At 56.2% G+C, this 27,833-nt stretch overlaps 1 protein-coding gene across 1 annotated transcript in view; it reads left to right on the top strand.

Moving 5' to 3' along the window:
• Positions 1–25,504, top strand: part of ADAMTS16 (ADAM metallopeptidase with thrombospondin type 1 motif 16) — a 106,662-nt gene extending 81,158 nt beyond the window's left edge. Inside the window, exons 20-24 of the mRNA XM_025050503.1 lie at positions 11,815–12,016; positions 12,180–12,374; positions 14,346–14,570; positions 22,434–22,581; positions 25,437–25,504. Coding sequence (XP_024906271.1) covers positions 11,815–12,016; positions 12,180–12,374; positions 14,346–14,570; positions 22,434–22,581; positions 25,437–25,504 — 838 coding nt within the window. The remainder of the gene's footprint in view (positions 1–11,814; positions 12,017–12,179; positions 12,375–14,345; positions 14,571–22,433; positions 22,582–25,436) is intronic.
• Positions 25,505–27,833: the final 2,329 nt, after the last annotated feature.

Here is a 27,833-nt window from a genome sequence, read left to right as displayed (position 1 = left end):
TGCAGTGGGCCTCTGAGCGGTGAGTCTCGGGAGGTCCAGAGCCCAGGCGTCAGGCCACCTGCCCCGGCACCCTGGCCCGGCCACGGGCTCCTGCACGTCCTGAGCACCTCACTCAGTGTTTCCGCACCTCAGCGGCCCATCTCGGAAATGGGCACGAGGATCACACCTGCAGCAGAGATTGACTGCGAGAGTTAAAACGTCAGCGCGGTAGAGCGCCTGATGAAACGCTAGTCGCCATCACCGGTGTTATCAGAGCTCGGTGGGCCAGAGGGCTTTGAGACCGGATTCCTCAGCCCGGAACGTGTGCCCGCGACCGTTCAGGACCTGCGAGGTACGTTGGTGTCATGAGGACAGCGAGATTCTGCACAGCCCGTCCAGGGTTGCTGGATGCCTAACGCACAGCGGGCCATACCCAAGACCGTGTTCGGGCCTCGGCGGGTCTCGCCATTTCAGACGGAAATGGGCACGAGGATCACACCTGCAGCAGAGATTTACTTGGGCCATACCCAAGACCATGTTCGGGCCTCGGCGGGTCTCACCATTTCAGACTCCTGCACCTGTCCTTCTTCTCCAGGGCACCCTTTTTATTTCATTCGAAGAGCTGCACTCCCACCGAGCCCTTGCCCGTGTCACCAGGGGCCGGTGCAATGCTCCCCGGGCTGCCCGCGCACGTGCGGACCTACGTCACAGGGGTGGTTAGAGAAAGGCTTCGCAGCACTGTCGAGACCCCCCAGACGCCGCTTTTGTGTTCTGCATATCGCATTTAACAAAAATGACCACAAATATTGCACTGATTGGCTGCGGCTCCAATCTGAGTCATTTAAAACGATCGCGCTAGAGAAGGAGATCCTGAACTACGGGGCTTTTCTCTGTCGAATTCGTTGTAAGAATATTGAGCGTATGTCGAACCACTGAGAGTACTTTCTTATGCCCACACACATAATGTGAGGCACCATCGGACCGTTCGGCTCTTTTGCAACTTAGGTTAATGGATTATGCCAATTATACTGCAGCAAATGTCATTCATGAGAAACCAGTACAGGACCTTCCCCTTCGAACCCCTCACCTTGCCGTTAAAAGCAGTAGATAAATATGACATTTACGACGTGACTCACCTGAAAAGTTGTGTGATGTAATATCTGAAGCTTTGCATTGGGGAGCCAATTCTAAAGAATACAACAGTATTTAACGAAATAATTATTTAGTTAGCTAATTAAATAACCGGCAATATTATTTAATCAAATACTTTAAAAAGTGACAAAACCTTTCAATATCTACTGATATACGAGACTCATCAGATAGGGAAAAATTTCGACCAATGGGTACCTAAGACAGTAAGAAAATAAGAAATGACTAATCGGGATGTCTTGACAAGAATGAAGGCGACTGAAAAAAGTAATGTCGTAGGGATGGGGGCCAGGAGGTTACATAAATATTGTCCTACATACTCTATTGTCCATTTCCTGGATCTGATTAATCTCCTCAAAGTGCCAAAGTGAGAACTAAGTCCTTCCTGCAGAGAATGGAATGTCCCCTCCTTCGGAGGGAAGATGACCGAACGTAGAACATTAACTGTACGCTTTTGGCAGTCCCCCGGCCGAGGGGCCTCTACTGGCCAGAATAATTGTCTGCGGCACGCGGTGGCTAACACCTGGACCTCGATTTGGAGGCCATTTGGCAGCTTAAAAGACAAGATTTAGAGATTCTTGGAACCCACTGTGAAAGAGCGATTCCTGCGTCACTTTGTGGAAAGCGTAGTAAGCGTGTCTTTGCCCAGACGCCTCTCGGAGGTTGACGCCTCACATTTCCGATGGTTCCGTTGTCGTCACCGCTTTCATAAGTTTAGGGAGGAAAAGGCACGGTAACGAGATAACCAGTTTTGTTTCGTTTCCGCGTGCTAACTGCTCAGAAAGCAGTGTGCCTCGCTCGTGGACTCGGCTGGTGTGACCGCGTGACCTTGATGTTCTCACTGTCCCTCCTTATTACCTGAAGGCGAAGAAAGTGCCTGAAGCTCTGGGCACGGTATTCACATGGCTTTCATCCACAGGGTCAGTTTCCTTTCAGATTTCATCTGAGTAAAATATGGATTCGATCTGCTTCTTTGGTGTCTCTCTTAAAACCCACCGAATTTATGGTGATTCCTAGCAACTCTGGTACAGAAATCTTCTGTCGATGGCCATAATTGACCAATGTCACTCAGCCCAGACCTTGGCCATGCAAGTGGGCCGCGGTCAACTCTCAAACTGTCCAATATGCTGGATGAGGCCACCTGGAAAGCATTCTCAGAAAACTGACTCATGAGTCTGGAGAAAATCATTTTAAAGTATTTATCCTAGGAACGAACATCCAAGAAACCACAAAGCAAAATGCCAGAAAAGTCTGAATCTGTAGGAGGAGCGATGCCATCATTTTAAAATTCTCATAAAAGGAAGCGTGGTGGGGAGTTCAACTTCCCTAACAGGACAGGAAACTGACATTCTTTCCCCAAAAGTGAAGCTCTAAAGAAAGCGAACTGGAATACGGTGGTCAGCGAGTCTCCACCTCTTACATCACACGCTGCCCCTTGAGAGATGCTTGCTAAACCATCTCCCGTGGGAAGGCCATTCATTTTAAAAGAAAGAAAAATGAACTGCAGTTGTGAAATGTTTAAATTCGTGTTAGACACACGGGCCTTCCCAAGAGCACCACTAATCAGCTCTCTTGAGCGGCACGAGCAGATACTTCCGACGTCCTGGAGAGTCCGCAGCCCCGATGACCGCGGGAAAACCTCTTGGGAGGAGCACAGCCCCAGCTAAGACACTGAATCCTTAAGGACTTTTCAAAACTCTCTCCGTGCGGATCACTAGCCACGAAGTACCAATAAGCAAGTGCTACCTACAGCGGTAAATTCTATACACGTGGGTGTCAAACAGACACGCGTAACTAACTTTACGGCTATCTAGTTAAGACGGGTAATGCCCACGAAACCTCCTCAATGTATACATGTGTCCTGGGACATTTTGGAGCTGGGTGTAGCGGGTCACTAGCTCTCATTAGCTCTCTCCCAGCTGAATAGCCGGTGCTTCAGGGTCTCGTGTCCCTGAGTGGCACACAGCAGAGTGACCTCTCCCGGCCCCCGCCACTTCCCAGCTGTGTGACGGACCGTCAGGAGCCTGGGTGCCACCTACAGCAAAGGCTCTCACCAGCTCCGTGCCTCAGTTTCCTCAGCTGTAAAATGAATTCCAACAGCCCCGCCCCTGGCGCTGTTAGATGCGTTCGTGTGTGTGAACGGGTTGGTCGATGGGGCAGGCACTGGGTGCGCGTGCAAAGGGTCCAAGCCAGGCAGGAGCTGGACTCGCCGGGCCCGACCCCGGCCCACACGGCTCCCGTGACTCGTGAGTGCTTCTCTCATCCTCCACTACGTGGGACAAAGAATAGCACCACCTCATCGGTTCGTGAGGGGAATTAAATAAATGGGCGAGTAGCTCTCAGAAGCTCAGCGCTGGGGCCAGGCTGTTATTTAATTGAGTCCACGCTCTGCCCTGAGGTTTGTCCCGGGATTTGAGGCCATCCACGTAGGCCCCCTTCTGCCTCTTTAAGGTTTGGAACTATTTCTTTAGAATGTCAGGATTTAACATGTAGAGCTTGTTTTCGTTGCTGTCATTTTGGCGTTAACGTCTGTGTCCCACAGTGGGGTCATTTGTGCTATTTCTCCCAGTGATCTGCTCTGGCTGCACTTGAAATCCGTATGAGAGTCCCACGTGCCTCCCTGAACGCTGTCCTGCCCGCCAGACACGTGTACCGTTGTCCCTGGTCTCTGCACGACATTTAATCCTATCGCCCCTCAGCGGAGCTGACCGTGGCCCCGGGCCGACGCAGCCCACCCCGAGCTCTGATGGGCACTCGGGCACACTCGGGCACACTCGGGCACACTCGCTCACTCGCAGTCCTCTCTGGTGGCTTTCTCTGCCACCACGAGGCCGAGGGGTCACGTGGCCCGCCCGCCTGAAATTTTCCGTCTGGCCTTTTGGTAGCTTTGCCAACTCCTGGGCTTAATGAGCATCTTAATAGAAGGCGTCACCCCTATTATCCTACCACCTTCGGGGGGCAAAGTAACAGCGCTAACGTTTCGTGGCAGCGGATTCCAGGTGGTTCAGAAAACCCGCCCCGGGCTGGGGCCCGCGGGCTGCCTGCCGTCCACGTGGCAGCATCTTCCAGGGCGATGGTCATGACGCGCTTTTTCATGGATGTACTTTTCTGCGATTTGGGTAATCAATTAGGAAAATGGCATGTCTTCGGGTTAAGTGCATTTCCCTGAATAAAAACGTCAGTTAGATTTGGAACCGCCGAGTCCCTGGAACGTGCACACTCGTGTTCGTGCGCTAGGTTCCGCCTGCAGGTGTGACCTCCCAGTCACCGGTGGCATGGCTAAGCGCACGTGCTGTGTCACACTCCCGAAGGCAGGCGGGCCCCCTCCTCCTCTGGGGACTCTCGTTCACCGGGTGCTGCCCCCAAGCGGCCCAAGACGCCCTGCACTCCCCTGGTTCCCACGACTGGAGCTTCGGCCACGTCCCTCGGGGCCACAAGCGCCCGATTGCCCTTCCTCGTGAGACGGACCATTCCTCTGCCGTCCACACCTGCGCGGTGCGGCCCCCGGGCGGCCGCGCTCCTCCGCCGGTGACCCTCGGCGTCTGTCGTTTTCTCGGGCGGGATGGGAACACCGTCCGGGCCTTTCCAGCACCTCCTGTGTCGTTTAGGGTAATTGCAAGAGCTGCCACGTTGCTTCTCTAGACATACGTAAGTGCATTCGGTCGCCTTTCCTCGGGGGCATTGTTTTCCGCGTTCCTTCCTCCTCCCCTCACCCCTTTTTTGGACCCAGTTCTAAAATTTCTCAGTAATTCTCCTGAGTAAATATTCTAAAATCGCATGCTTTCAACGTCACAATGCCTTTTTCACATTTATTTTTACCCACATCAGAGAATCACTTAGAGGTAAACAGCAAAATAAATGGGTATCTCTCTGATTTTATTTTATTTTATTTTTGCTTTTTAAAAATTTGTATTTACTAGTCATGTCTTTATCAACTTTTCACTGATTTTCAAAAAATACATATAAGATAAGATGAATGCAATAAGCAAACATGGCTTTCTCTCTTTGTTTGTATGTTGGGTGGATAGACCGAGGGGCTGGGTTTATGGAGCCACGTGGACTATCCGGAACGGCCTCACCTTCCCAGGTGAAGGCCGAGGAGTAGAGGGGAGGGGGAATAATGAGGATCTGGTTCTATAGTTCAAGTCTGAAGGCCAATGGCTAGAATTCTCTCCTCTTCTGGGGAAATTCAGCCTTGTTCTAGTAAGACCTGCAACTGATCGGCCGAGGCCCACCCACGTTATGGAGGGCAATCTGCTTTACTCAAAGTCTACTGAGTTCAATGTCAACCACTTCTAAATAGAAATGCCTTCACAGAATCATCTAGAATAATGTCTGAGCAAATATCTGAGTACTATGGCCTGGCCAACTTAACACATAAAATGAATTATCACAGACCTGGATTCTGCCAGATGCACAGGAGGATGCAGCTTTGTTGGAGAATCAGGAAGTAGAATCTGTGATTTGGTGAAATGTAGGAGGGTCTGGGGGAAGGAAGCCAAGAGGGCTCCACCCCCTACCATGAGCACGTGGGGCAGCAGGGAAGTGGGGACTGTTGACAGAGAGCTCTGTGAGCGGAGGATGTTGACAGGGAGGGTTTGGAGCACTCACCAGGTAGAAGACAAGCTCTTATTTAATCCACTGTTGAAAAAAGTAGAGTAGGCAGAAAAAAAAAAATCATTTAAAAATACACATATACCTTGAATCTTTATTTTCACTTAAAATACATAAATATGCATCCATTTACTAATTCTTTTAGTTATGATCAAAGCTTTTTTTGAGTAAGGATCTGTCTAATAAAGATCTAAGTTGATTATTTGCATAAATATGGCCAGGACTTATGATGTGTAGTTTGAGTCTCTTTCAAGAAGGGTGAAACTGGTCTCATTCATCCAAGTGCAAAATTATTTTTATTTTTTAATTTTTTTCTCCATATTTTGCTTCGGTTGGAGCCACGCCTAAGCTGACTCCCACTTAATGACTGGCCTCTCCTGAGTCATCCCGAAGATCCGACTTCGTTTCCATGGAAACCGGCTTCTCATTTTTCATGCTTGTATTTCATCAGGCTACACCAAATTTAATTACATTACCTAATTCCACGAACAGATGCAGCTGGCAGAAGCACATTAGGACGCAGGGTCAGCTGGTCCCGTGTGCCCCCGCGTGTCACCGGACAGCAGCCGAAGGACGCTGACGACCACGGGCGAGGCCGGCCCTCACCCAGCGCTCGGCGTGGGGTGGGCGGTGGGGTCGTTTCACCGAGAGCGTGGAAAGGCCCGATGCGTGTGACAGATCAGTTCAGAGGAGTAAAGAGGGGAACTCCCGCAAGGTGGGGGCCGGCCCCATGGCGGGGGGGAAGGGGCGGTAAGTCTGGGGTCCAGAGAAGAGCAGAAGGATGTCAGGGGCCCCAGGCCGGAACTGACCCAGGGAGCGTCCCACTGTGTCACTGCCCTAGGCCAGAAAACTGCAGTCTCACGTGGGAAGTCACGTTGGCCCTGCCTGGTGGAACACCGCCTGTCTGCTGGGTGGCAGGTGGTATAAGAGGGATCTTCGTAACCTAAATGGTGTCCCCAGTTAGGAATCTGCACTGTCGCAACCTTCTGCGTCCAGCCACAGTGCAAGTTTACAAAGACCGCACCACAGGGCCGTCCTTGGGTGCGACTGTCTCCCCAGCTCCCAAGCGGGGTGATTTGGGGGGCTTAGGAGAGTGTCCGTATTGGGCACAGTGACTCCTGCTTCCCAGAGCTCTTCATTTCCAGGGGGACATTTCCAGGGAACAGGGCAGGATACAAGGACGCTGTTCTGGTCCATCCCTGCTCCCCAGCCGCTGTGGTCCTGGGTGGTCTTTCTCTGGGAAGGGGCTTAAGCTCGCAGGTCCTTGCGCTTCCAGCAGCCCGGTTCCCGGGTCTGGGGTCAGCAGCTATTTCAGGGTACAGTCTTAGAAAGCAGGAGGGCTGCCCAGAGCCGGGCCGTGGTCCACCGAGGAAACGGGGAGGGCCAGCGACCGCATGCAGGTGTCTGCCCCGCTCGAGGAGAATCTGTTCACCAGGCTCCCCACCCCCGAGTTTTACTGGCACATCCCAGTTCTCATAGTAATTAGAAAGTGGCATCAGCACAATTTTAATTCTAGGGAGGGAGGGAAGACAGTGCCCAGCTACAGGGGTCAGTGGCCCAGAGCGTCCTGCAGAACAGAGTGGACGTCGCATGTCTTCGTCGTGTTCCCAGCCTGACTGGTCAGCCTGACCGCGTGGCTGGGGAAGGGTGTGCTTCGCAAGCGTTTATGTGCCTGACCTCCACCCTAGATCTGGCAGCGGAGGGGCGGGGGAGAACCCCAGCCGCCACCTGTGGTTTGGGAAATAGTGTCTTAGCACCGGCTGGGTCTCAAGCACATGGACCAGGCTCCCCACAGCCCCTCTGAACTACCCTCGGGCACGAGGATTTGGGATGTTCAGCCTGGTCGAGTGGAGGGAGCTGCATCCTATTCAGTCAGTACTCAGTGTCCATTGCCTGGAGTCCAGCCTGGATTGCTAACTGGTCTACCGCGTGCAGGTACCACCCAGTATTCCATTCCCCGTAGCAAAGGTGCTTGCAGTGTAAGCGGTCAGCTCCGTGCGTGGGTGTTGAACGTGGACGAGGACCAGGAGGGAGTTGCTCTCCCATGCTGGAAGGATGATGAAAAGGCGTCCATTCTTTCCCGTGCAGCAGGGGAAATACCAAGATCAGCCCTGGGCTGGGCGCTCCTGCCACACACACACACACAGACACACACACACACACACACACACACTCCCGTTTGCATCTCCCTCCACCTCTGGGACTGTCCTTGCTTCGTGAGGTTCCGCTGCCCAGACGTAAGACGCGCAGGCGAAATCCGCCGTTTCTCAAGTCCTCCAGCTCCAGCGCTCACCTCTCTTTCCAGTTTTCATGGCAGCCACATCAAGGGGCAGCCTCACTAGGAAGACTCTCACAATCATTTACTAGATGGCTACAAAATCTCCATCATCATTCGAATCGAATGATTCCCTCCATCATCATTCGAATCGAATGATTTTCTCTCCTGTTCACCTTTATGAGCTGAGGTTTTTCATTTGAGCTAGTGGGATGCGAGCACTCGCAGTGGTCCGCAGAGAAAAAAACCCTTCTGAGCAGGACGTTTGCTGGAATGGGAAATTGTCAGGGCTGTTTGGAACAGTGACGTCCGTTTGTGTGGTCCCTGTGTCCTTCATAATTCCACTCTTCCCGTCTTTCCCACATAAATGAAAGCTCTGTAGATCTTATTGATTCTTCTCAAGATAGCATCTGAGGACAAGACAGCGAGACGAGAAAATCTGGTGAAAATCGCGCGTTGGCCCCAAAGGTATGAATTTGCATGCCTTTGGCTTCTCGGGGCTTCCTTCGTGGAAACCTTTGCTGTCCCGCAGTTTGGCTCCTGAGTCAGGAAAGTGCTGCGGGAAACAGCAGCCCAGTCCAGCCCATGTTTGGCTCACGAACTTCCCCTTCGGTTTCACGAGTCTGCAAAGCGGCTTCGCTTTGAAGGCCGAGCAAGCGAAGCAGCTGTCAGGTTGCAGCTCCCCAGGGCTGACGGCAGAGGCCTGCAGCCCCGGCCAGGGCCCTGCGTTCCGAAGCGTGGTCCCTCGTCCTTGCCAGCCAGTGGTCAGTAATGGACTCGGTTCTGCGGGGAAAAATGGAGCCAGTCCCCAGCATCACCCCGAGAGGGATGTGTCGTGCAGACGGCAGAGGGGCCTGGCACCCCCAGACAGCACCCGGAACGCGCCTCGCTTCGGCTCACGGCAGCTTGCCTGGCTTGTCATTTCCGCCAGCGGAAATCACGGCATTTCTCCGGAGCTCTGCCTGCGAAACCAAACAGATGCTTGGCGTTTCCAGACGCTTTTTGAAGGATCGTCGTTCGAGGGGGTTTCCCGTGCTCGGCCCCACTGGAACAGCTTAGATAGGGGAGACAGGACTTACCCAGCGGGTGTGACAGGCTGAGCGTGGCCCAGGTGCCTTTGTGGCCGCGGTGTGGGCACACCAAGTATATCTTACAAGGCTGCAGGGCCGAGTGAGTAAACACAAGAAATTAGAGAAAACATAAAGACAACAGGAGTCTCCAAAGGCTGAGGCATCGCAACCATGAGGCCGAAAACCGATGGTTCGTAACAAAGATGCATCATGTACACGGTTTCGTATGAAATAAAAAGCAGTCATTTTGTCTACACAGAAAAATGGAAGCCTTCCCACCTCCGATATGGAAGAATTCCTACAAACCTGACATAGTTTGTCTTTTCATGTGAATAAAACTGTGTACTACGTTCTTAAAAATAATTTTCTTAGAAACGTAATAAAGTCGGTTCAGGAGAAACCTTGGCATAAAATAGTTTAAGTCTTCTGCAAATAAAAGTAAGTAAAAATATCATGGCACAACTCAGCCCCAAGGCGCCAAGGGGTATGGCGGGGCCGCCCAGAGAGCTGGGGTGACGTCACCTCTGTCACCCATCCAGGAAGCATCATCGATTTCCTCTCCTTCCACCTCTGATTTATCCTGAGAACTTTCACAAGAGTCCAAAAATAGGCTCTGAAAATCGGACCCATCTGGGAACTTGAGGGAAAGTACTGGTCATTTTGCTCGGGAGCCTGGTGGGGCAGCACGTGGGCAGCTGGGCCAGCCTCGGAGGACCACGCTGTCCTGGGGCACAGGACCACGCCTTTTGCCTCCAGCGCCTGGTGTAGAGAGGCACACACCCCGGCCCATACCGTGAAATGTTGGAGACTAAAATTGTGTTTGCAAAGGCTTTGCAGTGTGAGAACAATGCTGGCTTTAGATACTGAATTGTCAAAAAGCTGAATTTAAGAGTTGCATATACTGTCTGCCCTCAATCATGTTAGAAACATATGCATTTAAACGGAGGCAGACGGAGAGAGAGAGGACCCAGTGTAGACGCGAGAGACCCGTCACAGCGCCACCTCTGGTGACTCCTCTGTGTAGCTCAGGTTCTCACGCTCAGTCCTCACGCAGCCTCTCCTGGCGGCACACGCGTCTCTGAGAGGCACCTCACGAGCTCTCGGCCGAGCATCGCTGCCACTTCGGCTCCTCACCCGAGTGTGGCTGTCGGGGTTCCTTGTGGAGGGCCCCAAAGCCCAAGGAGAGCCCAGGCATCTTCAGAAACCCGCCAGTCTCCCTCAGGATGCAGGGGAAAACCCTGTCATGTTAACTCGTCCTCAGCAACGCTGTGACTCCAACATGGAATGTTGCCCCTTCCCCCCAAGCCCCGGGCCCGCGTCACAGACATAGCGGGCAGAGCCTCGCGAGCCGCTCCCCCGATCCCCATCGTGACGCACACCGACGTGCCGGGGACGCCTCGCTGGCGCCCCGCGCTCCTCCCGCAGAGGGTCGTGCCCGCCATCTGCAGAGAGAACGTCACGGCTTCCCCTGGCCCTTCAGGCTTCTCCACAAACACCGAGGTGGAGCCTCTCGGGCCCCAGAGTTTTCCACGGTTTTCGGTTTTTGCTTAAACACCCTGATTGGAAGGACGAACATGAGTGAAAGTCATCGGGCCATCGCCATCCACAGTTCAAACGGCTGCTCCCGAAGGCAGCGCAAGGCCCTCCGGCCAAGAGCGTCCTCATTTCTGAGACACGCCGAGCATGTGCCTCCCGCCAGCTGCCGGCACATCGGAGAGCAGTGCCACTGGGCCGAGCCTGGACCCAAGTCCGTCTCACCTCCGTCCCCGACAGCATGCGCGTCGACAAGGAAGGATTTTATAACCAGGGAAGAAAAAGGCCACTTTCAGACCGAACGGCCTCTCACATGAGCAGACTTTATGAACCTTCTGCTGGAGTTACCGCTTTCGAAGTCATACAAAAGAACATCGACCCTGAATCCGGTCGACCCTCTAGATCCAACTGCCGAATCACAGGACGTGTGAGGGTTGGGGAACAGGCGACGGACACCACCTAGATGTGAGCTGGAAAATCCTCTAATCAGCACCAAAAAAAAATAGGAAAAAAGCAGCGGGAGCTAAGCCGGTCAACCCGGTTTCTGTCACGAATAAAATGAATAGAAAAATAAATGAGCTTAAGGGTGAACCTGCCGATTAAAAGAGAGGAAGGACCTCAGCCAGCGGCAGAGTGTGGGGTTCGTTCAGATCCTGACTCAAGCAAGCAGATCAGATTATGGTCTCTGTGGCACGGTTGCAGCTGGAGCGGTGGATGCCCAGCCACAGTACGGGACTCTGATCGGTTTTCGGACGTCGTAATGGCCTTGCGGTTTGGTTTAAAAGCTGAAGAATCCCAGTCTTTTATAGATGCGTGTTGCAATATTTACAGGTCTGGCATTTGCTTCAGAATTCTGCGGGGCTTGGGGACGCACGTTGACAGTTGTCGCAGTCAGGTGGATGAGACAAGGAGGGCTTTTATTTTTATATATGTTTGAAGTTTTCCGCTAAAAAAAAAAAATGTTAGGGAGAACAGACAAACTGTGCTGGAGAGAGTCATTTCCAAGTGGGGACGGGGAAGGGTGACATCCAGCAATCTGAAGAAGGACGGCGGGGCCGGGACAGCCCTGGGGATGGGGGAGAAGTAACTACGTGGACCGTCCTCAGGAGGTGATGCAGAGCTGCCTTGACAGACAGTCCCGCACCCCGGAGAGATGGCGCCACCTCTCACCGCAGCCTCTTTGTCCCCTCCCAGCTGGTCCGTGGGGACCTGGAGCAGCTGCAGCCGGACGTGCGGGGGCGGCACGCAAAGCCGAGAGGTCCAGTGCACGCGGCGGGCCCACTACAGATCAGAGCGGGTCTCGGCCACCCTGTGCCCGCAGCCTGTCCCCTCCAGCCGCCAGGCCTGCCAGCCCCAGAGCTGCCCGCCCGCTTGGAGTGTGGGGCCCTGGGCACAGGTAACTCCGGCAGGGTTGGTACGGGGCGGCAACTCGGCCCTGTGGAGCACAGAGCTGGGTTCTCATGGGGTCTGGCACGACCTGGGCCCTGGGACCCCCCAACCCCCCAGCGAGGTCCATCCATTCTCTGCTGGGCGCTGACCGTCACTCTCTCCCTGGGCAGTGCTCGCGAACCTGCGGGAGGGGCTGGAGGAAGAGGTCCGTGGCCTGCAGAGGCACCAGTCCCACGGCCAGGGCACAGCCGCTGCCCGACGCCCTCTGCAACGCGGAGCCCAAGCCCAGGACTCACGAGGCCTGTCTGCGTAAGCGCTGCCGCCAGCACAGGAAGCTGCAGTGGCTGGTGTCGGCCTGGTCGCAGGTACGTGCGCCCCGTCCCGACCCGCCCTCCCCTCGCTGCCTCCCACGCCGGCTCCTCCTCCGCTTCTCCCTGAGTCTCTGCCGGCCCCCATCCGGGCCACCCCGGGGCGTCGGCCGGCCTCGAGGCACCCCACTCCACCCCACCCCACTCTGAGACTCAGGTCTCAGCCTCCAGACCATGTCCCTGAGCAGCACCCCCACCGGCACCCACGAGGTCACCCTCATTCACTGCGGGGCATGAGTAGGGCCGCCTGAGGGGCTGTCAGAAGCTCCTGGCTCTGGTGTGTGTCACCGCAGAGGTGGAGGTGTCAGAAACCCCAGAAGGACCTCGGGAAGCTAACAGCGCAGGGTGACAGCAGCACCCCACAGTGTGGGAGCTGTGGGAAGGGGGCGTTTAGAGACTGGCTGCGGAGTCCTGGAGTGTCCTGTCTGGGTCTCCCAGCCGTATGGGAAGAGAGGCCCAGCTCCTGACCCCACGCTCCTCCTGGGGGCAGACACGGCCGCGCCCAGCCCGCGCCTGGACCGGTGCCTCGTTCAGGGGGCAGCATCCATCATGAGGGGGCGGGGGGCTGTGCCAAGCAGGGCACTTAACTCTGCAGAGACGCCGTTTCATCCCTCCCCTGAAACGTGAAAACACATCGCTCACTGAAGCAAGCCCACCCCGGCGAAGGGAGAGCTCGAGGCCCTGTTGCCTGGGACGCAGGCATGACGGTCCTCGGAGCACGGGTCACGCTGACCTTAGACGGGACCCGGAGGCCCCGCCCAAGGAGGGAAGAGACGCGGGCTGCGTGATCATGGGTGGGAAATCCTCGCCCTGAATCTCTCTCTCACACAGACACACACACATGTGCACACGCACACACAAGCACACACAAGTACACACATGCACATGGACGCACAGGCACACACATGCACATGGACGCACAGGCACACACAGGCACACACATGCACACGGATGCACAGGCACACACATGCACACGCACACACAGGCACACACGCACACACAGGCACACACATGCACATGCACAGAGATGCACACACAGGCACACGCACACACAGGCACACACGTGCGCACGCGCACACAGATGCACAGACCTGGCCTCTCTCCTGGGCCATGCCTCCGAGCCTCCTAGCTCTGTCTCTGTCTTGGCATCACGACACTCACAAGACACACCGGGAAGTCACACCTAAGCATGGGCGTGCCAGCCAGAACCTGGGCAAGTGCGACCGGCTGGGGTCTCCGCTGACACAGCCTGCAGACAGCAGAATAGGCGAAATCACCCAACAGGCTCAGCGTCACCCCCAAATGCACCAGCAGTGCCGGGCGCTGGGACCCTCTGCCCGTCCTTGCAGCCCGGCCCTCTGCACACTGTGTGCCTTGTCCCCTGTGTCCTCCCCACATGCCCTGCAGCTGTGGCCTCCGCCCGGGCCCCTGGCCCACCAAGGACCCCTTTGCACGTGCCAGGGTGTCCAGCAGCAGTGACAGCTCCGCCTGGGAGACGCCTCCACGGGGACGAGCAAACCCCAGAAGGACCTCGGGAAGCTAACAGCGCAGGGTGACAGCAGCACCCCACGGCGTGGGAGCTGTGGGAAGGGGGCGTTTGGAGACCGGCTCCCCGTGGGTGCTCGCTCTCTTCATGGGGAGCACTGGGCTTTCTGGGAGGATCTGCGAGGCCTGGGTTCCCTCTGCCAGTCGTCCGCACGCCGCAGTGGGTGCTGCTGATCCGTGGAGCTCAGGGCCCCAGCGCGCGTCCTGCGTGTTATTACGCTCAGCGCCGGGCCACGATGCCCTCAGCGTCCTCCTGTTTGATGCAAGGTTCTGTGATGCCCGCACATCTCAGTGGATGTTCGCGCCCGGCTAAGGCTCCGGCTGACGTGATCGGGAGCTCGTGCGACGCGGCGATTCTTTAAGAGGCGGCCGCCTCGGAAGACACCGTCCTCATGCGTGCCTTTCGTGGCCTTTCGTTTCCAGTGCTCTGTCACGTGCGAAAGCGGAGCACAGAGAAGGTTCTTCAGATGTGCTGAAAAGTACGCGTCGGGGAAGTCCCGGGAGGTGGCCTCGAAGAAGTGCTGGCACTTGCCGCCGCCCGACCTGGAGCTGGAGCGCTCGTGCACCCTGTCCCCCTGCCCCGGGCGGCCCCCGTTTGCCGCTGCAGGCCCCCCACGGGCCCGCTGGTTCGCCTCGCCCTGGTCTCAGGTAGGGGGGCTCTCGGTGCAGAAGGGTGGGCGGGTGAGGGTCCTGCTCCGGACCTTGGCTGCTGGCTCAGTGGAGGGTCCCCACAAGGGCGTCGGAGCCCACCGCGTGGTCCCTGAACCTTCTCTCCAGAGCGGGCGCAGATGCCCGTGTTCCTGGGGGTGTGTGTGGCTTTCCAACACGGTCGCTCTCCAGATGTGACTGAATCTCTCAGGCACGTCTGCCGAGTTCTGAATCGTCACCCAGTTAAGAGCAGGAAAATGTAAGGACAAAGGAGTCAGCCACGTGTGGCATGGCCTCCCCTGCCCCCACAGTTGTCCCCTGTAGGCGGTGACTGCGTGGCCCGTCCAGCCGTTCACCCACTTGCCCACGCACCTCACCCTCCGTGCCAAACTTTCCCTGGGACCTTGCGCTGGCCTGGATGGGGTGAGCTCTCAGCACAAGCAGCCCATCCCACGGAGAATTGGGGTGCCCCTCCAAGGAGTGTACCCTGTACCCTGACTTCGCCAAGGGGGAAGACCAGGGGTCCTGGGCTAAAAGGCAGCATGGACAGAAAGCAGACCCGGGAATGGAGACCCCTCTCGCCCTGGAACTGTGCTGTAGCTTCGCCAGCCCAGTGACCATCACAGGGCAAGGCTGCCCACGGGAACATGAGCTGCTCGAGGCACATGGGGTCACAAGGTCACCATCCTGACCACTGTGCACCCAGAAGTTGCTTTGCGGCAGGTTTATGCAAAGTATTTTACATGTGGCTCAGCAGCACGAGGTTCCTGACCTGGCTCTTTCACTTAGAAATCCATGAGAGCTTTGCGGCAGGTTTATGCAAAGTATTTTACATGTGTGTTCCATGTATTTGCATGTGTGTCCACATACATGCATACATACACATACACACATGCATATACATACATACATAGTGCATACTCACATAGCACATACATATGCATGCATGCATAGCACATGCATGCACACATAAATGCATGGCTTGCACACGCACATACATAGTATATACATAGCAAGTGCATGATGCACACATAGTACACATGTGTGCATGCACAGTGCATGCATGCATGCATGCATAGCACACACATGCCTGTACGCAGCACACACATGCACATATATGTCTGTGTGCACGGCACATGCACACATACACAGTACACACATAGCACATATATGTGCATGCATGCAAGGTGCATGCATGCACACAAGCATAGCACATAGGTGCATGGTACATGCGTAGTGCATGTATAATGCGTGTGTGGTACATGCATGGTGCATGCATGCATGGTGCATGTGCATGGTGTGTGTACATACATGTGTGTATGCATGCATGCACACATGCATAGTGCATATCTCCCCAGTGTCCACCAGGGCACCTAGCCCATACTAGGTGTTTAGGGAACATTTGTCGAATGTGCAAATTTTAAAGGAAATACAAATGCCGCTTCTCGTTCTTACGCGGCGACCTTGCCTCTCCTGGCGTGGACGAAGCACACACTTGCTCAGGGTCCTCTTTCCATCATCCATTGACATCACGTGCTCTGTCGAGAGACCCACACGTAGTGGCTTCATCTTTAAAATCCAAAGTCAACTGTCACTCTCCAGCCACACACTTCCTCCCTGCTCACCCGTGGCTGAAGTCAAAACAAACACCATCTCGCGTGGCTGGTGTGTGGCAGGCTGGAATGTGTGTGTCTGGTCACCAAGGATGTCCCGAGTCTGTGTTCCTCATCAGGTGACGGCGGAGAGCTCCCGAGAAGGCAGAGGGGACGCGGCCAGACAAGCTCAGTGAGAGCTGTCGGGGGTTTACTTCCTGGGCAGACAGCTGTGTCCCCGGCCCCACAGACGGCTCTGTGTCCCTGGCCCCACAGATGGCCGTGTCCCTGGCCCCATAGAAACCAACAACAGTTTGATTTGTGTAAATTTTTGTTGAGGACTGAGAATGCCTGCTATTGACCCGCCACCTGGGCAGGCCACTCCATAGGCAAGGTGGCACTTGTCTATACTTCCTGTCCTGTACAGGACATCAGTGTCCAGGACTGGAAATCACTGCCCATGAGAGACAGGTGGGAGCTTGTTGAGTGTGCTGGCCAGGGTCCAGGACAGGAAGTGACCAGGAGGTTGAGCTGAGCGGCCCGGTGTGACCGCACGTGCTTGGCCTGACTGGGCCATCGGCCCCTGACCGACCAGGTCCCCTGCCACCTGTCTCCCCTCACGTGTCCTCATTCTCCCAGCGTGAGCCTGTCTCCACCTGGAGGACCTGCCTGTGCTCCCCGGCCCATCTTAGTCCCCCCGGATGCAAACCCCCCAGCTGCAGACGGCTCCTCTCAAGGAGGGCACCCCACCATGCTCATGCACTGAACAGTGTCCCCCAAACTCACATCCACCCAGAACCTCAAAGGTGGCCTTATTCATGAAAAAGGCCTTTGCAGATGTAAGGAGCTAAGGCCATCCTGGATTGGGGAGGGGGGACCCTAAACCCAGCGACTGGTGTCCTTATGAGGCCGTGTGAAGACAGACTCACGCTAGGGGCACGTGGTATGGGGTGATGCCGCACGAGCCATAGAACACCTGGGCGTGCTGGCAGCCCCAGACCCTGGGGACGGACAGACGCTCTCGGAACTGCCATGAGGACCCGCTCCATCAACACCCCGAGTTCGGACTTCCGGCCCCCTAAGCCACAGGAATTGTTTCTTTTCGTGTGAGCCCCCCGCGTGTGCTCACATGTGACCACAGTCCAGGGAATTCGTGCGGGTGGTTATCTGTGTCCTCACCCCATCGTTGCTTCGTCCTCCCCGTGTGAGCTCACCTCCACCGCCGGCAAGGGCTGCGTCTCATTTAACTGCGTGTTCCCCATAGCCCGGGCCTGGGCTGCAAGGACCACAGGCAGGGGGCAGAAGGTGCTGAATCCGACAGCGCCATGTGCCTGCTGCCACCAGGACCTCTCCCGCAGACGCGTGGGGCTTGGAGGGGAGGCCTCAGGCTCTGTGCGTCACAGTCCTCTGATGCCGGGGTGGCCGAGGTGACGGGCTCTGGACCTTCCCCTCTGGGCTCTGCCGATCGCCCACAGACCGGGGTCGCCCGGATCTGCCTCGCCCTCCCCCAGGGGGCCATCCACACTACGAAGGGACAGTCTTCTCTGCAAACCCGACCCTGAGTATCCAACTGAAGCGAACAAACAGGACGGAGCGAAACTCACACGTGGTTATTACCCTCAAGCCGAAAGGAGACAAACGGATATTTACCAGAACCTGTGTAATCCATCACCGACTCTTTTTCAGCATTAGCCAAAGTTTTTCTAGACTAAAGTGTTAAAATGCCCCCCGAATGATGCCGCAGCTCATTCTGCTGGCGCCCCGGCCGCGTCTGTGTGAGCCCGGGCTTACATGTCTGTCAGCCAGCCTGGCTGCCACCACTCCTCTGCTGCCCTGCCCCAGGGTCCGCGTTCTGTGGAAGGCACCATCCCTCGGTCCCTGAGAGGACGCAGGACACCTTCCCAGACCTGGCATGCCACCCTCGGCATGGCTCAGCAGCACGAGGTTCCTGACCTGGCTCTTTCACTTAGAAATCCTCCCCAAAATGCACTCGAGTTAGAAACTGTTTGAGTTACTGGAGCAGGGGACGTTTGAACTATGTCCTTTTCAAGCATTTCCTATTTCAAATTGACAAAAAGCATCCGCAGTTACAAACTCTTCGCTTTACTCCTCCTCCGAGTGTGGTCTTTCCGCCACAGGTGTGGAGTCAGGTTGCCCCTCGGGCAGGGCAGCCGCGTTTTGCTTCTTCTGTCCGCTGAGAAGTGTGGGTCAGAGGCAGAGGCCGTTTTCTGAGATCGTTTTCTGTCAGTGGGGAACCAGAGGCTCCTGAGACCAGTTCCCCACCCTCCGGCCACCAGGCCTGTGGTCACCCCACTCTGCTCGACTCAGAGACTCCAGGTAGATTCACCAAGAGGAAAACAAGGGGCATCAGTAGCTAAACGAAAACATAAAACCTAAAACGCGTCTCCAGTAGCTTTCTCCCTTCCAACTCCCTCGGTCTATCTGTCTGCTAAATCTTTTCCTCGAGTGCTGCCTGGAGTTTTAGCCGGATTGATCCATCTAAAGTGTGCTGAGACTTCCCTTTCGGGGGACAATGACTCAGTGCTGTGTCCCCATCAGCACTTGCACCCAGGGCGCCGTGCCCTGAGACTGTGGGAAATTGTCAGGCTGTAATGAATGGCTGGCGCCCGGCTGAACTTTGCCCCCAGACGCTTTATCCCTGTAACCATTGACTGACGCTGGTTTCTATTATTTGATCTGCAAGGTTTCTATTGATTTAAATGGCTTTGCTTCTCATTACGTTTAGTGATCTGTCGCTTGGTAGGACCGATTTAAATCACATGAGTCCTTTGGGCTTAGGGACAGGTGGGTCACAGGCTAGTGGGCTTGGGAGTGGCTTAAGTAGGGACACCTGCTGGGCTGTCTGACAGATGACAGTGGCCTCCAAGGCCACCCAGGGGAAAGGTTGCCGTCTCTTCACTGAATGGCTTGTTTACATGTCTGCAGTTCGCCACACATTGGCTCTGGGCGGCACCTTTTTTCAGATTTAGATGTGGCTGATGTCAGTTCTGAAAAGAAAAAGGAAAGAAAGAGGCTTCTGCAGGTGCGATTCCAGCCGCCTGGCGTGGTGGCCCCGCCCACAGCGCGATTCCAGCTGCCTGGCGCGGTGGCCCCGCCCACAGCGCGATTCCAGCCACCTGGCGCGGTGGCCCCGCCCACAGCGCGATTCCAGCCGCCTGGCGCGGTGGCCCCGCCCACAGCGCAGCAGCGTCTGGGTTAGAAACAGAGGTTCCCAGGTTCCAGCCCAGACCTGCCGAAGCTCGAGACTTGGGGGCGGGTTCCAGAATTCTCTTGTAACAAGTTCTGTAGGTGGTTTGAAGTCATGCTCGAGTTTGAGATCCACTGATTTGAAGGTGAAGCTAACAGAAAAGGGGTCTGGACAGATGGTCGCAGAACTTGTCACTGCCGTAAACGGATGAGCAGGTACGAGCACGGGTCACCATCGCTGCACAGCACACTGGCCTCCTCTGTCCTGCTGTCAGGAGGAGGAGTTACCCAAGACAGAGGTCCCCAACCCCTGGGCAAGTAAAGCTTCATCTGTATTTGCAGCTGCTCCCCAGCGCCAGCATCACCGCCTCAGCTCCACCTCAGATCGTCAGGCGCTAGATTTTCATAGGAGCACCGGTCCCTGGTGCCAAAAAGGTTGGGAACCTCTGGACTAAGGGACTCAGTTAATCCCCACGAAGCCGAGGAAGAAGCCACAAGCTTCAACTCACAGACCCAGGTTCTCTCTCTCTTCTTACTGAGTATAGTTCCCCCAACCCCGTCGGGTCACATGACTCGCCCCCACACCTGCTGGCCTCCCAGCCTCCCCAAACCCTCCCAGACCTCCAGTCTCCACCCCAGGAGCCCACGTGGTTATCAAGAGTCCTGGTGCTTCTTAGAGTCAGTCTGCTTGGAAATCACAGATCCAGTGGACGATCCGAAGTGGGAATTCTCACCACCGGTGCCAAGTTTTAAGCCGTTGTATTTGCGATATTGATGAACAACTTGCGTGTGTGCGTGTTTTTCCCCTTCCTGGGAAGAAAAGCGAATAAACCGTTTCCGGTTTCCTCTTGTCCTTCCATCTCCTGGTGTGGCACTGGCTCTGCCACCGCCAAGTAGCTTCAAAATTTGCAGCCGAACATCTTAGTCCTTCCGGTTTCCATGAAGATATGCAAATTTTGCAAAATGTGGAGGCTTTTTTTTTTTTTTTCACCAGAAAAAGTATGCTTCTCACGAGGAATTCTAAAACTCTAGACCCGTGCCCCTCACACTCGGTGTGCAGGAGAAGCACCTGGGGACTGTGCAGATCCAGGCAATCGGGGCAGTCGGGGGGTGGGGCAGACACCCTGGCGGGACACTCTGTTAAGTCCCTGAGAAGGACACTGGGTGCTTGTGTCTACCACTCCGTGTTCAGTGCCTGGAACAGGGCCTGCCGAAGGGGGGCAAGTGGCTCCTATTCATGAACCGGCGAATCAGTGACAAAAAGAATCAGACCACACAGTCACTATTTGGGCGCCGTTCGCGTGATGACAAAGGGTGGCCAGATCTCCTGATTTCTGATCGAAGCATTATATCCTCATCGAGAATGGGATTCCGCCCCAGCTGCTGATTAGAAGGAACTCAGTTCATGAGGCGGAGGCCTCGCCAACACCCGCGGACGCGGACGTGACCAGGAGAACCTGTGAACTGCTGGCCTGCGGCGTGAGCCAGGAGGGGGCTGAAACGCACGGAGCCCAGAGGTGGAGGCTGCTGAGGGGGATCTGGAGCAGGCGAAGATGCCTCACCACCTTCGTCAGGGTCTTGCTGACCTAGAAATAAAGGCCTTTCACAGTGGGAGGCAACGAGCATTTATTTGAGATCAAAGAATAGCTATTCGGGACACACCGAATCAGACAGGAGCCTAAAGAGTGCTCCCACGAGGAGACGAAGACCGGGGTGTTCGTGAGAAGGGGACGAGGAACGGTGACACCCATCGAAGAAAGGCATCTCTGCTGTTGCAAATAACATAACGGTGACGATAGTTCTAAGTGACGTTTTGATTTTCAGCCCCGTCGTCATTAGTCTGGTAGACACGTCAGTTTTCCTGTTGTCTTTGCAAACTGTGATTTGGGACACGGCGCTGCCTTCGTCCCAGTCCAGCTGAATTTTGCCCTGTTTTAACATCCCGAAGATTCAAGGCATAAGATGTGCAAGGCGGCTCCTCCGGGATGGCAGCTCTGGCTCCGCTTTAAACGGGCTCCCCTGACGTGCTTTTTGACAGTCCCTGCCCCCAGGGGATTTAAAGGGCCACTTTGCAGGGCTGTGACTGCAGCAGGTCCCCCGAGTAAACCCCTGGAAAGCAGCTGGCTGAGCCGGGCTGTGGGAAACCAGACCCGGGCAGCTGCCTTGCCGTGCGGAAGGGGGTTCTGGCAGGCCGCCCGAGGCCTGCATGGCCCTGACACTGGACAGCGTCCTCCTTGCATTTTAAAGCAGCCACTGAGCTTACCCACCATGCACTGAGACACCCAAAATGTCACCAGCCCCATCTTCCTGCAGGTGTTCCTTAATTGCCTTCATTCCTGACTTTTTTTTTTACCTCATAGCCTCGTGTGAGCACAAATTGCATAATTCAGTCTAGACTTGGAGCAGCTATCTTTTTGGACAGGTTCATTGCAGTTTGGGGTTCCTATGTCTCTCTGATCGCCCTTCCCCCGACTTCTTGCCTGCGGTTGATTTCGGGCGGACCCGCCCTGAAATTCTGTGGTGCGTGCGTCTGGCCGCTGGCAGAGGGTGCTCTAGCTGTGACACTGCCTTGTCTGGCTCTGCTGTGCTGGCGTGCCTGAGCACACAGGCCCTCAGGTCAGAGAATGACACCTGCCAGACGAGAATGCCGTGAGGACATGAACCCAGGACTGGCGTCGCCACCCGCAGGCATCCGGAGCCTCAGGGGCTCAGTGCTGTCCTGCCTCGGTGGACACAGAGGAGCAGAAGGGGTGCCGTCCAGGAAGGCACTGTTTTCCTTGTGCCAGACTCACAGCAGGGACGAGGTCCAGGGAACAGCCCTGTGCCCCCAAATGCGCTCCAGTTCCCATGTGTTCATCAAGCCATAGGTGACTCAAGAACATTCTAGACTTTGGGGCACTTCTTTCCTCTGTCCATACCTGGGATTAATCCAGAATCTGGCTAGCCACCTGCAGTCGTAGAGAGAGATCATTTTGAGGAGTCTGGATGGAGGGGACACTTGGGAGTGGCGGGGGGACGAGAAGTCAGCACTCCCGGGTGACTGTCACACACGTGTTTCCTGCAGTGCACGGCCAGCTGTGGGGGCGGCGTGCAGACCAGGTCTGTGCAGTGCCTGGCGGGGGGCCGGCCGGCCTGGGGCTGCTTCCTGCACCAGAAGCCCGCAGCCTCCCTGGCCTGCAACACTCACTACTGCCCCATCACGGAGAAGAGAGGTGAGTGCCAGAGCCCCTCGACCTTGGCCTGTGGGGTGGGGCCGTGGGGTTCTCGAGGGGTTCCTTGCAGGGCCTAAGGAAGTGGGGTGCCCTCTGGTTAGAGGGCCGTAGAGTTTGGGTCTCGAATCTGCTGCCTCTTTCCTCAGGTTCCACTCCCTCCTCCGGTTCTCCCGTGAAACGACCCCCCTCGTGCCTCCCCAGGAATGGCTCCGACGGTGGGGAAATAATGCTAATAGCTTCAAGTTTTAAATTCGAATAATTAAGAAAATGTCATGTCTTTTGTATTTCAATGCGATTCACTTTACTCAGAGAAGGCAGCATCCCCCCTAAGTTAAATGAAGCCCCCCTCATTCACTGGGTGCTGTCTACATGCCATCCCTGTGCACAGACCCTCAAATGCCTCAAGTATTAGCAGAGACCCGGGGCCTGTCTGTCGGCGCATCTCAGGGAGAAGACAGAGCTGGGCAGAGTGGGCGCATTGGCTCAGTCGGAGACTTGGATGATGGCGGTTCTGTCCACAGCCGGCCCACTGTCTGCAGTGGATGAGCAGCCGAGTGGGTTGGATCAGCCCAAAAAGGTGTCGGCTTCACAGGGGACTTCTAGGAGGGCCTTATAAACCAGCTGGTTCCTCATGGCCCCATTTTATCTGGAGAGAGACCGTCCCTCGCCAGCGTCAAGGCAACGATAAAGCCACCTCACGCTGCCCGCAGAGTTATTAGCTAGCGGCACGGGACAGGGCGTGGGGACGTTGACTAACGTGGCGTTGGCTCATTTTCAGACGCCCTCTGCAAAGACCGCCTGGCCTGGTGCTCCCTGGCGCCCCAGCTCCCGATGTGCAGCCTCCAGCTCTCCAGCCAGCAATGCTGCGGGGCTTGCTCCAGACCCAGCCCGTGAGCCAGTCAGGCGGCCTCCGCAGACTGAGAAAACGGCTGGTTCCAGCACCCACGAGCTGTCCCGCCTACGTCCGAATGCATCCAAGGAGGATGGAAGCCGGAAGAAGAGCCGTTAGGCTCTTTGACACGGCTGTGTGCATGTGCGTGTGCGTGTGCGTGTGTGTGCGTGCCTGTGCACACACGAGCACGCACTCTCGTGCAGGGTTGGAGCCTGGACGCAGGTGGCAGCTCACTCTGCACACACCAGCATTCGTATTCAGCTAAATCGAGTCAGGCAGGTGGACCGAACGTGTGAAACGCTGAACGTCTGGTGCTTTGCAATGGGAAGAAAAGGCCACAAATTTAGGAGTAAGTAGGAACGTCCGCCGCTGAGTGTGCCGGCCTCCCTCCTACCTCAGGGGCCCCTGGCCGAGGTCAGGGATAATCAGCCTCTGACCGGGAGATGCAGGTGCCGGGCACAGAGCCCAGCCGTGTCTCCAGGGCCCCCTCTTCCTGCCCCAGCAACCGAATATGTCTTCGAAGGGACTCGGCGCCAAGACCGGAGCCGGTGTCCTCTCTAGGGGGTGCCCGCCTGCCCGGGAGAGGTTGGACTTGGTCTGGATTTGGGACTTTACCCTCAGAAACAGGAAAATTAAATTCCTGCTAAGGTGCTTCTTCTGCCCTTTCAGACTCACGTGCTGGAGGAGAGAATTTTGTATTTTACATTTTTATCTTTCTCAGTTATTTACAAGTGTATATTTCCACTTAAGCCCATTTCTTAATGCTTTTCTTTTTAAATGACAGAATTAACAGGTTACACCAGAATTAGAGAATCCCAGCTATGCCTAAGCCCGCCGCCCTCGGAAGGGGCGCGGGTGGTCCTCCTCGGACAGATGAGCCAACGCGATAGCCATAGAACTCCGTGTTTCATTTTTATGTATTCTGGGGATTGATTACATTTTTCCTGAAATGCTACTTGTTTTTGTCAGCCCCGTTCAGAGAGGGGGGCCTCCGTCAGCACCAGGGCTGCTCAAACTGCTCCCCGCGATGCAGCTCCCGTGGGAATGGGCGCCTGATATGTATATTTGCTGAAGTTCTATAATAAATTTTATATTGTACAGCGTGCTTCCAAATGGCTCATAATCCCCATGAGGTTCACGTCTGACGTGCCGGCCACACAGAGACTGGGAAGCTGTCTCGGAGAGCTGGGGCTCTAGAACATTCTAGGAAGTTCCAGAACTGGTCTGAGGAGAAATCGTCCCGAATGTGAAGGCTGCAGGGAAGACGGCTGGTGACCAGGAATGGTGGTGACCGGCGTGGGGGTGGGCAGTGGCCTGGGGGACACCCAGCCTGGTGGCCACATATTTCGTGGCTTCCACTGCAATGTTAGCACTGCAGGTGAGGTGTCCCTGAGGGGCGCCACGAGAAATTAAAAGGCCTCCCCTGACCCAGGGGTCCCTGCTTCATTAGTCAAGATTCTCTAGAGAAACAGAACCGATAAGTTCAAAATAGAGAGGAGGGATTTATGCTAAGCAGCTGGCTCCCATGGTTGTGGGGCTGGCAAGTCCCAAAGCTAAGGCGGGTGGCGGTCTGGCCCCGTGGGCGAGAGCTAGTGCTGCAGCCCTGAGCCTGAGTCCCTCGTCTCTGAGGAATCTCAGTCTTCGCTCCTAAGGCCTTCAACTGATTGGGTGAGGCCCACCCATGTCATGGAGCGTAATCTGCTTTCCTGAAAATCTACCGATTTAACTGTTAAATGCTAACCACATCTAAAATATACCTTCACGGCAGCATCAGATCTGGTGTTTGACCAAACAAATGGACATCACAACCAAGCCAAACTCGCACATAAAACTGAACAACCCCCCTCTCCCTGGGCCCTCGCTGGGGCCCCGAGAGAAGCTGCTGCCACTCCCGGGATCATGGCCAGCAAGGTGGCTCCTGGCGAGGTCGGCCCCTGTCACACTCAGAACCTCCCTCTCACAGACAACGGCAGTGCCGTGGGGGCTGAGGCCGCAGACGTGGGGCTTTTCCTGGAGTCGCAGCTGAGCTAGGAGCCCGGAGACCCCCGGTGGCACCACGGTCCCACCCCCCAGGGACACTGGGGCCGCCCCCGAAACCTCTGTTGTCGAAGCAGAGTTTCAGCACTCCTTTGTCATTTCCAGTGACCCCTCGTTTGACACCTGCTGGCTGTGAAGAATGCAAAGGTGGCCAGACGTGGCTCCGCCTTCCCAGCCTTCATGTCCCTCAGGAAATAACACCCTGCAAGCTGCGAGCTGCCCCTGAGCCCCTGAGCGGCTCACAGGCATGTGGCCCGTGCAGTGCCTGGAACTGCCAGTCCCCAGACCCCGGCCCGGGACTGCCCGCCCCCACTGCTCGTCCCCAGTGGAGTAGACACATGCACTCTGGGCCCCGGTGCCCATCAGCTACTGCTGTCCCAGCCCTGAGGGTCAGGTCTCATCAGCCCTTCCCCCAGCCGAGGAAGCCAGGCCCACGCAGGCGGCCGCCTGCCTCAGGCCCCAGCAGTGCGGCCAGGCCAGGACCCAACACCAGCCGTGGGACTCCAGCGCCCCACCCCGATTCTCTGTCATGAAGGGATGGACCCCAGAGGGCACTGGCCGGGGGCAGGAAAGACCATGTCATCGAAGAGAGAGCGCCCTTCCTCGCCCACCCTAGGCCATGAGGAAATCGCACGTTGGTACAGCTCCTGGGTCCCCGGCTTCTACCCCCTTCCACTTGCATGGAGCCACCTTGGGGAGCCTGTGTCTCTGTGACAGGTTGGCCACACAGTCCCCAGACCCCGGCCCGGGACTGCCCGCCCCCACTGCTCGTCCCCAGTGGAGTAGACACATGCACTCTGGGCCCCGGTGCCCATCAGCTACTGCTGTCCCAGCCCTGAGGGTCAGGTCTCATCAGCCCTTCCCCCAGCCGAGGAAGCCAGGCCCACGCAGGCGGCCGCCTGCCTCAGGCCCCAGCAGTGCGGCCAGGCCAGGACCCAACACCAGCCGTGGGACTCCAGCGCCCCACCCCGATTCTCTGTCATGAAGGGATGGACCCCAGAGGGCACTGGCTGGGGGCAGGAAAGACCATGTCATCGAAGACAGAGCGCCCTTCCTCGCGCCCCCTGAGGCCACGAGGAAATCGCACGTTGGTACAGCTCCTGGGTCCCGGGCTTCTCTCCCCTTCCACTTGCGTGGAGCCGCCTTGGGGAGCCTGTGTCTCTGTGACAGGCCGGCCCCGGTCCCCTCTGTGGCCACACTTGGGGAAACAAAAGGCCAGGCTGTTGAAGCTGCTCAAAGGGAGGGCAGATGGCACCCCCACATGTCCGGGCAGCCTGCTGGTCTCACCCCGCTGGTCTCACCCCAGCTCCTTCCCAGTTCCCTTTCAGTCAAGGAGGCGAAGATGTAGAGCGAGTGACTGGCTGTCCCAGCGTCCCCAGCTAGGGGGTCCACTCACAGGTCATACGTGTGGGGAGAAGAGCATGGGGTCACTGTTCGCCTGCACCTGTCTGCACTGTCCCGTGTCCTCGGGGAGCCCAGATCACTGACCATATTTACGCCACAAGAACAAAGTCTATTTTTTAACCTAATGCGATGCAGAGCTGCACTTTTCCTATCCCAAGTGGTGGCACTGTGCCTCCCGCTTCACACCAGGCAACAAACACAGTTAGTCCCTCAGGCCTTCTGTGTCTGGCTCCTAAGCGGAGTGGGGGGCACGGGAGGAGGGACGGCCCTGCACGCTCCACCCCCACAAAGGGAGACAGTTTGGAGTTTACATCCCATTAACTGTACAGAGGAGGCAAGAGAATTAAAATGTGACTCCAGCACCATCGGAGGCTGCACTGTGCCCCAGGCCCGGAGGACAACTGCTGAGCAAAGGAAGATTCCTGCGGAGATGCTCACAGCCCGTTTCCCACACCTGAGAAGGGGAAACAGAACCAAGAGTCATTCCCTACAAGGCAAAAGCCACTGGGAACCTGTGGATTAAAGGCTGGGAACTGCGGGGCCCCTCACTGTCCATGTTCTTACCTTTTCACGCCCCTCCTGGCCGCGTCCATATCAAAGGAAATGGGTTAACTGTCTTTCAAAACAGTAACTCACAGGAGCTAAACAGTGGCATACCAGCTGGGTGCCCTGAACACTGGCCCCGACTCACTGCTCACCGCGTCTCATGGTCCTTCCCGCTCTGCCCCTGGGAGGGGACCGCGCTCTGTCCCTGGAGGGTCACCCCTTTTCTAATCACCTCCCCTTTCGACTCCAACTTTGGAGCGTGTGCTGAATTCTTTCTACGCCCTCCGCCAAAGGCCCCTCTTCTCGGTGTGGGGCTTGGTCCTCCCACCCGGGGAGTTCGCCCCGTCCTGCATCTCGTTGATCAGTTGGACGG

This window comes from Pteropus alecto, unplaced genomic scaffold (genome assembly GCF_000325575.1).
Source record: "Pteropus alecto unplaced genomic scaffold, ASM32557v1 scaffold137, whole genome shotgun sequence".
Taxonomy (NCBI): domain Eukaryota; kingdom Metazoa; phylum Chordata; class Mammalia; order Chiroptera; family Pteropodidae; genus Pteropus; species Pteropus alecto.
The sequence above is the reverse complement of the archived record's forward strand: the minus strand, read 5'-3'. Positions and strand labels throughout refer to the sequence as shown.